General features: G+C 43.8%; 1 protein-coding gene across 1 annotated transcript; it reads right to left on the bottom strand.

Annotated features, from left to right (window-relative positions):
• Positions 1-309: 309 nt before the first annotated feature.
• Positions 310-7,646, bottom strand: LOC119448138 (elongation of very long chain fatty acids protein AAEL008004-like). The gene is made up of 2 exons (XM_037711603.2): positions 7,476-7,646; positions 310-2,545 (listed from the first exon to the last, which is right to left on the bottom strand). Exon 2 carries the CDS (start codon positions 2,502-2,504, stop codon positions 1,647-1,649), a length of 858 nt encoding a protein of 285 aa, XP_037567531.1. The 5' UTR covers positions 2,505-2,545; positions 7,476-7,646; the 3' UTR covers positions 310-1,646.
• Positions 7,647-9,199: the final 1,553 nt, after the last annotated feature.

A 9,199-nucleotide genomic window follows, 5' to 3' on the forward strand; every position in this document is an offset into this window, starting at 1 on the left:
CTAATGATATGTCTGGCATCCGGATTGGCTAAAATTCTTTCTCCGGAAACATCCTAAGCGTAAGAAGTTCTTGTGAATTCGGGAGCAGATTTCAACGATCGACGAGGGTAGTCACCGCTATCCTTGTGATGAGTGTTACTTGTTTAGGTGGGCACAGGTTCGCCCAATAAACGTTTAGTTTCGTGACTTGCGTTGTTCCACTGCGGTTGTTCGTCACTACCACGTTGACAATATTAAAACTCTATTACAAATCTTTCTTTGCGAGTCTGAAGAAAAACGTGCAGCATGCGACGATTGAGTAGATAACTTTATTCTCTTGTCGTTTATACAGAATGTACAGCGTCACACAAACAGCAGCTGAGTGTTCTACAGATATATTTCTCTGCATTCCAGTTAACGTAGAGATCTTTTCTCAAGGAGAACAAAACATTTTCTGGCACACTTGTACATTCACTCGCACACATACGTCGGCGTGAACCGAAATAACAAGCTTGTTTTCTCATAAGTTCTTTAGCTGAAAGCCTTTTATTATAAAGTAGGCGATTGTGTAAGACATCGTCAAGCATTTCTCGTCTAATGCTACCCGGTTTATCTCTGCTCAGCCATCACAGGCTCGTATGTCTTGAGAAAGTTGCATAAGTGATGAAGAATTAGTACTTGTTTAGTCCTAGTAAATTGAAGAATAATACACAACCGTCCGCGTCAGCGTCTCTTTAGTGCGCTATGCTTATTTCTAATCATCCATTCAACTTGCTGAAAACAGCAATATGGATTATAGATATCTGGAGCTGAGTGAACGCTTTCCACACATGCGGTGTACAGTCCCTTGTCTGCTAATCAGATCAGATAAGGTATGAACGCAAGCGATACCAGTTCTTGGTTGGACTCACCTGTATGTTACGTTGCGAGAAGTAATGTGTAGAAGAGTCATGACTGCTTTTTTTTTAGTTTCCTTATACATACCAACAGGTTGGTAGAGTCCTTCGGCATTGGAAAATGTAAGGTATGTTTATATTTATTCCTATCTCAACAGTACACGATGACGATAAAGAATTGTAAAAGGCTGCTAGCTCCAACAGGACGTCGACGCCGGGATGGCTCAGATCGAAAGATCCGTACAAATTCTTGGTACGAGAGTTCTTGTATTCAGGGCTACTTATTTGAACTGTAAAAGCAATCATCCACTCATGTAGGCTTCATATATATTGTTATGACGCGAGAAAAACGGGGTTTATTGAACAGGCTTCAGGGCGAGCCTCAGACGGCCAAAAACGTTCTCTTTCTCGTCTTCTCTGCTGACACTCCTTTGTCTTCCACTCATGCGGCTACATTGAGTGTAGTATTATATATATATATATATATATATATATATATATATATATAAAGAGAACACAGTATAGGCTTTACAAGAGCTATCAAAAGCGCATTTCTTGCAGTTTTCGCCTGTTTATAGCTCCCGATACAACACAGCTGTGTACCACATTATTAGGAGTGCAGCTCAAGACTGCCACTTCTCCCATCGCACACAATAGACAGACGATGATGATGATTGTACAGCAGCCAAAGTATATATATAATAAAACAGTTTGCGATTACGCGCACCGTGCCATATAGAATCCTTGCTAAATCGCTCTGCGCTGTTAAATCTACTCAGCTTTCCCATCTACGGCGGCCTTGTTGTGCTTTTGCTCCTGTGTAAGTCTTGTGCTCGACGTGGAGTCGTTGAGTGAATAGTTTTTGACGTAAAAGTTAACGAACAGACACAGGACGAGGAACGTTTGTGCGTTTCCGATGATAATGAGATGCCTGGGAAAGCCACAGTCGACGAACAGCGGTATGGAAAAGTGGATGATCATGATGACAAACTGAACTATCTGCACAGCCGTGAGGTATTTCTTCCACCAGAGATACTTGCGGACCTTCGGCCCGAAGGTGGTGAGGAAGTAGTACGAATACATGACCACGTGAACGGCCACGTTCAGGGCCAGGCCCAGCGCCGGCTGACCCTCCGGCGCGAAGAGCGTGTAGAACCAGACGTTGACGGTGACTAGCGTGTGGTGGATCACGTGGAGGTGCGATATGTGGGTGAACTTCTTGCGCAAGACGAAGAACACCGTGTCGAGCAGGTCGGCGTAGCGGACGGCCGTGAAGATCCAGCCCTGCCTGTAGTAGGCCCTCATCTCATCGTTCATGTAGCCGGTGATGCCCTGACACCAGAAGTTGTAGTGGCCGCCGGGCAGGTACGTGAACGGTAGCATAAGGTAGAGAAACCTGACCGACATGACCACCATGAATAGGTTGTAGGCGCGGACGAGGTTGACGACGTCGAATGGCTTTCTGTCCTTCATCCAGCGTGGACCCGCCACCTTCACAAAGTACAGATAGAAGGCGACCAGCGGGAAGACGAAGAGAGGGTTGGTGACCAATGGATAGTCGCGCGTTCGGGGATCTCCCATCCGAACTATCCGGTTGGATAAGGTGACGGGGTTTAAAGTGAATGTCATCTTGGCCGTTATGCTCTTATGTGGGCTCTCTGTTTTCGTAGCTGCAAAGAAAGAAATGGAGAATCTGTGACACAAGCTTTAACTAATTACATGTTATTAAGCCCGAAACAACAACCTACTTATCAAGGAAATTGCATGCATTCCTCGTTTGTGTGACGCAGTCAGCGCAGCTGGTGTTTCCTCTTCTTATGTAAAGTATTCAACGTCAACCATTTCACTGCGTAAATGCTCGCATGGGTAGACGCACGGCTTAAATTTACTTTCTGTTTGCGCATAATTGTAAAGAAAAAAGAACGTTAATGAATCATGAGAATCGTAGCAGAGGTGTCGTTGATGAAGTTAATCATCCTCAAAGCGTATATCGGCTGAAGAAAATGGATGAATATTGCAGGGGAAACTACGTACAATGAAGAATGAAAACAGGTCCCACTTTGAATTCCAAATAATTTATTCAGGAATCACACTCGAGGCTTCGTGTTGCTTGGGAATGTTTTCCCTTTTTTATGGAAAGAGTGCTGGCGATACGGACGTTCTGATTGTGAACTCCCCCCCAATACTAAGAAAATAGTGACGCAGTTTGCTTTCCATGCTTGTTACGCACAAAGCGATGGTAATCGCGGGCCGTTGATCACAGCTGTTTTTCATATTCACTTTAGCATTCCTATTTGTTATTATTGAGAATTAAGCGAGAGGATAGGATGCTCGTGTCGTGAAATTTCACTGATTCTAGTGAATGCTCATGCGCTTTCGTCTTGCGGTTCTGTCTGGTAAGCTAGCCTGGCCGATAATGTATACTCATGCGCTGTGGCCGTGATTACTGGTGAAGAAATGCTCTATAAAACTGTTTATTATCTATTCGGTATTCTGTTACCTAATGCTTAAAGAAGGTGTGAATATTCGGCACCGTAGCCAGTGCCGATATTTCCGACGTTTCTTTAGATACAATTCTTGTTTATTACCTTCGCTTAATTATTAATACGCAAATTGAGATTCATAATGTGGCCTTCAGCTTACGATGCAGTACGCATCCGCTTTTGCTCGATAATGATATGACCTCACTGATTGAAAGGATGACTTTAATGGTATAATATTCCCGGAACAAATTAACACTTGGAGAAGCATCCAATATCGACGAAAAGACTGTCAAACAAAAACGAGCCCGATGTAAGAGCCGGCTGAGCAAATATAAAAAAGCGCGAAATTACCATTGATATGGGCAAACATTTACAGACCATGGCACCTTCGATAGCAAATAGCCTCTCCCTTAATTTCTTATATTTTGTCATAGCTTTTTCTCTATCTAATAATCTTTTAAAAAGTCGTTAGTTAAATTGTCGCGACAAGGACGAGATGGGGCTTGATCGCTTATTTTACTTGGCCGTCTGTTGTGCAACACCGTGGTGACATTTGGCGATCGCAGCACGACTCATAAGCACAGCGTACGTGGACATTCAAAATCTCCGGTGAAAAGCAGCAGGTCGCGCCAGGAATGCATGCAATGACCGATGACTAAGCTAGGTACAGCTATTTGGATGAATTGCTATATCTACCGGGTTAACTTTCCAGTAGAATGACCACCTCCCGTGTTCAAGTTCCTGGTTTGACTTAAAAGCGTGATATACATTTTGTTTAGCGTCATGCTGATAGACCGGCGTAGCCAAGTTTCCGCGTTCCTCTGCGTTCCCCCGTTGAAAAATAAAAGTGCCATAAACAGCTGTTTGTTGTAAAATTCTCGTTGATTGGATAAGTATGAAACTCTAGTATATTTCTTCCTCTGGATTGATCCTCATTTGAATTTTTTTGGTACGAATTATCGAATGTAATGATGAAGGTGAGTAGATGGAAACACAACGTGTGCTATACATAGTTTGAACCAGGATAAGGTGCCTCAGACAGACTGGTTGACGTTTACATATACAGACAATCAGAAGTTCAGCTGCGCTCCTTGTTTGCTACTGCTGCATAACAAGGAAGGATGCCGAATAATTTCTTAGTTTGATACGGACACCGTCCTCCTGTGCAAGCGCTTTACAAAATTTTACTTTGTTTCACTGCTTGTTGTCTGGCATCATGAATCTATCTGACCCGGACGGCCTGGGAACGTCATTCGGGCATACAGTGAAGGTGTGTAATATGTTTTAGATTCAGGATGCCTGTAAAAATCGGAATTTCTTAATAATACCAATTGTTGATTAATACGAGTACTTCCAGCAGCTCCTCACGACAATGGCCTCAATTTGAGCGCTGTTTTGCTGCTAAGCATTCTTAAAGCGGGGCGTAGAAAAACGTGTTATGTTTCATTCGTAGCTCTTGAACGCGACATATAAATATAGATGCTGGATCACGATGTAAGATATATAATCTTTATATATACGCAAACTTGACGCCTTGAGACAACATGTGTGACCGACTAGTGGTGAAGAGCGCACGTTGCAGGCCGAGTTATCGATATCTTGTGAAACCAAAGTGTCACAGCCTAAGTCGGCTTGCTGAGAAGCGGTCGAATATCATTGATAGCGATGCGCCCGCCACAGGGGGCCGCTTGCATCAAGTAAGCACCGGAGTTGCCATCTCTTTCCCTTCGTTGATTATTCTCAGCGCGTGACGGAACTTTAAGGCGTCGCCTTGCGTACATTTCCTTTATAAATTAACAAGCCGCCGCAGACATAATCTATGATGATGTGAAAAGTAATTAGTCTTGATTACAATTCGAGTACAGCAGTGAAAAGTGCAAAAAACCGCAGATTTGTAATGTGCAAGCAATGTAATTTCAGATAAATGCGTTGTTTTTCATTATGGCCGAAAACACAAATGCCTACACTACCCGAGAGCCATGCAAACGATATGAACCCACATTATGAACCAAATATTTTTATTGTCCCAAACGACGAGGCATGCGATACACACGCCTCTCGGCCGCCATTGCATGTGGCCCTTCATTAGCATATTTCGCGCGGCTCATCGAGCCACAAATTATGGCGGAAAATCTCTGCAATGGCGGCCAATGCAACGCAACGTCACGCAACGTCACGCAACGTCACGCAACGTCACGCAACGTCAAATTGACGTTTACGGAAACGCGCTTTCTGTGACGACCCTCATGTGATATTCATTCAGCCAATGAACCAGCAGACACGGCGGCTATCTTGGACAGCCACCACTTATTCGGAAAATTGCAGATGCATTGCACGGGCTTTGGCACATTACTGATCACTTTTTTTAAGTGCTAACAACGCAATATGACTGCCCAGGACTAGAAGAAGCTTTTTTCGAACAGGCCTGCATCTCCACGTCACGTTTCGTCATCCTGATGAAAGCGCAAAATTGCGTATTGCAAAGCTTTCGCTTCCTGGCACAAATTAAAATAAACGCACCTCTCGATAGCAAATCACAGAGCCAACAGGGCAGATAATGGCGGCCGTGCTCGCCGTGCAGTCGCCATGCCTCTCGAGAATATAGCCCTCAGATAACGTTGCAACGGCTCCCGCCCATCAGTCCTCTGACGGCAATGACTATCTCGGCGGGACTACGCAACTTCAAGGCCAAAAACGTTTGATCTCTCGCTGCTATAGCAACATCCACTTCGTGAGAAAATCGGAATGATTGAGCCACGCGGTGAATGTATGTCACTGAATTGAATTCACATTTCCCACGAAGCGTCGGTTGCTATAGCAACGGGAGATAAAACCCTTTCTGCCTTGAAGTTGAGCCGCCTTACCGAAAGATATTCGCTGCCGTCAAAGGACAGGTGGCTGTGCGCCGTTGGTATTTTATCTAGTCCATCGCGCCTGGCGAATATCCTCACCCAAAGAGTATACAGGGTGTTTCAGTTAACCTGGGCCAAACATTAAAAATATGCAGATGGTACGCAGCTGGTCGCAACCAAGCTAATGTTGTGTGCCGTCGCTTGGAGATTCTCAGACTATATTTTTCATTCTGCCTAATTAGATAATTAGACTTAAATAATTAATCAACTTCTCAAATATTATAATTAGACGAAAGGTGTCAATGGGAAAATTGTAGAGCAACATGAAAAACTACTGATACAGCTTTCTGTTGCTCAATACGTGCTACATAAAAGTTTTTTTTTTCGAGCGTAAAAGAAGCCCACGAATACACGCGAAGTGCCTCGAGCGGCCAGTAACACGGCAATTTTGGGTGTATGCGCGGGCTTCTTTGATGACCGAAAAAACACGTTTATGTAGCACGTATTGAGCAACAGAAAGCTGTATTGGTAGTTATTCATGTTTCTCTACAATTTTCTCATTGACACCTTTCGTCTAATTATAATATTTGTGAAGTTGATAAATAATTAAGACTAATTATCTAATTAGGTGGTATGAGAAAAATATACGAGTATTTCTATGTGACGGCAAACCACATTACTTTGGTTCAGACGAGCTACGTACCATTTGCATATTTTTAAAGTTTGGCCCAAGTTAACTGAAGCGCCCTGTATAATTTTGCACCGGGGGCTGTAGTCAACCTATGTGTCTTACAAGGCTCACATATGGAGCAGAACTTTATGGCAGGCAAAGTTAACTGGTTCTCCAAGCATTGTTTATTTTCCACAGTTTGCATAGGTAAGATGTTACATGGTGAAAGAATAGGAAATCGCATTTCCCGGGCTCGCTCCTTAATGTGGCTGCTTTACGCTCTTATTTGCGCAGAAGGGTGCAGAAACGCGGAGATAATGTTATATACTCTCTCGCGAGAGAGTCTGCGCATACCTTTGTGGTGCTTTCAAAATGATAGGCGTTAGTGTGAACGTCTGACAGTTTCTACAGCTCAACTAAATATCTCCCACCTTTCGGCGCAAATGTTGGTTCATTACAAGAACCACAGGAATGGATATAGTTTCTGTCGTTGTTGCTAGCATGGCGGATATATTTGATAGTTAGCTTGAGTACTGAAAAATAAGCGTTACATAAATAGAATTGATTGAAGGACGGTATCCATAGACAGACGTACCTGTATCAAGCCTGCTTATATCGGTGTCAACGCACAGAGAGCACTCTCACAGCTTGAAAACAGCGAGCGCACAGCCCTCGGAGCCGGCAAGTGAGCCTAACTTCAGGACGGCCAGTGGCGAAGAAAACTTTTCTGGCGAGTACCCATGCAGTTTAAGTCTCTTTAGCTCGCTTGTAGCTCTCCGCGTTGCGTCGACAGTTGTTTTCTAAGGGGTAAATAAAGAAAACTTATCTTCCTGGCCTTGACTTTTTTGCTCTCTCCTCAATTCGGCGCTTTTCCCTTGTTCGTGCTTTGAAGGATTTGGGTGACGTCGTTCTTCGGTTACGAAGCGCGTAAAAAAAAATTGCTGTTGAACAAAGGTGTCCGTGCCAAAGCGCGAGCCTTGTTTAGACACAAACACAGGCAAGGACAAAAAAGAAATTAGCAGCAACGAAGACGCAACCAGCATTGTGGGCTGCAAGCGCCATTCTTGTCCCCTGTTGCGAAAGCACGGTAGATAGGAAAAACGTTAAGCAAGCTAAAAACGTGAGAAATTATTACGATGAAACCAGATTTGAATAACAAATGGCAGGAGCTTTCACAGTGCGTAAATGGAGCTGAAATTAGAATGCACTAACGTTGCACCTTCGCAACGGGACCAACGTGCGGGCATATCGAAACCACAGGAGGAAACAAGAAGGACCCCGAGCTAATTTTATCTTTATGTACAAAAGCTCCATTGCTTTCTTTTTCGTCCGCAGCAGAAGACAATACGAAGAAATGTGGCGAAACGACAGTACTTTAAGGAAGTTTCAGGGCAGCATATATAGAGCAAGAACGTCTTTGCATATTGTGTGTTTTCCTGGACGACAGTCGAGCGACAAGGCACAGTATGCAGTGGCTCGAAGACCTTCGTAAGTACCTCGATGAAAGCTTGAAGGTAACCTCAGCGTTTTAAAATAACAAACAAAGATCGTGTCATTCCATGAAGCTGCATTGTACAATGGTAATAAAATACAGCGCTCCATATTTTTGCAAATGTTTATAAAAATATTGCTCGCTCTTCCTTAGTCGAGAGTAGATGTAAGCATTAAATTACTATCCTATGGCGTCTTTTGCTGCCTGTGGTGCCACCGCTTTCAACCGCTTTTCTTCTGCCAAAAGTCCAGCGCGCTCTCAGACGCTGAGCGCGCTGAACTGTTGGCAGAAGAAAATCGGCCAAATGGCAGATACAGATACCTGTATCTGCCTTTTGAAGGTCGATATTGGAAGTGACAAATCAAACTTCAGCGTACTAGAAGTTACATCTCGAGTGATATAGTAAACAAACGTTAGGAAGAGATCGGAAGGAATATTTTTTTGTAACTTGTTTAGGCAGTAACTAGCGTATGTAATGCGGTCCTGTCCTGGGGGCCAGAGACCGCACTTTCTTAAGTTTTGACTGGTCGCCCGGATGATCTCGTTTCGTTCTCGCTGCCCGGATGTGCTCGTTTGATTGCCAGGAAGACGGCTCTGGATTTTGGATCAAGGTCACATGAAGGTCGCCGACAACGGGAGGCAAAAACATTTCATGGTTAAAATATAAACGTATAGAGGCCACTCTGAGGCCTACACATTGCAATGGTTATTTGTAGGAGTGTTCGACTAGCTAAATTTCTGGGTCCAGTTGAGGACTAGTATTCAAGAAAAAAGTTGTCGCAGTTTCACCTGAAAGGCGAAGCATCAATTGCGATAGCAAACTTGTA

Source organism: Dermacentor silvarum, chromosome 4, assembly GCF_013339745.2.
Source record: "Dermacentor silvarum isolate Dsil-2018 chromosome 4, BIME_Dsil_1.4, whole genome shotgun sequence".
NCBI lineage: Eukaryota > Metazoa > Arthropoda > Arachnida > Ixodida > Ixodidae > Dermacentor > Dermacentor silvarum.

What these genes read in the sequence shown, in the direction of transcription:
- LOC119448138 (XM_037711603.2), bottom strand. Translation starts at nt 2,504, where the DNA reads ATGACATTCACTTTAAACCCCGTCACCTTATCCAACCGGATAGTTCGG.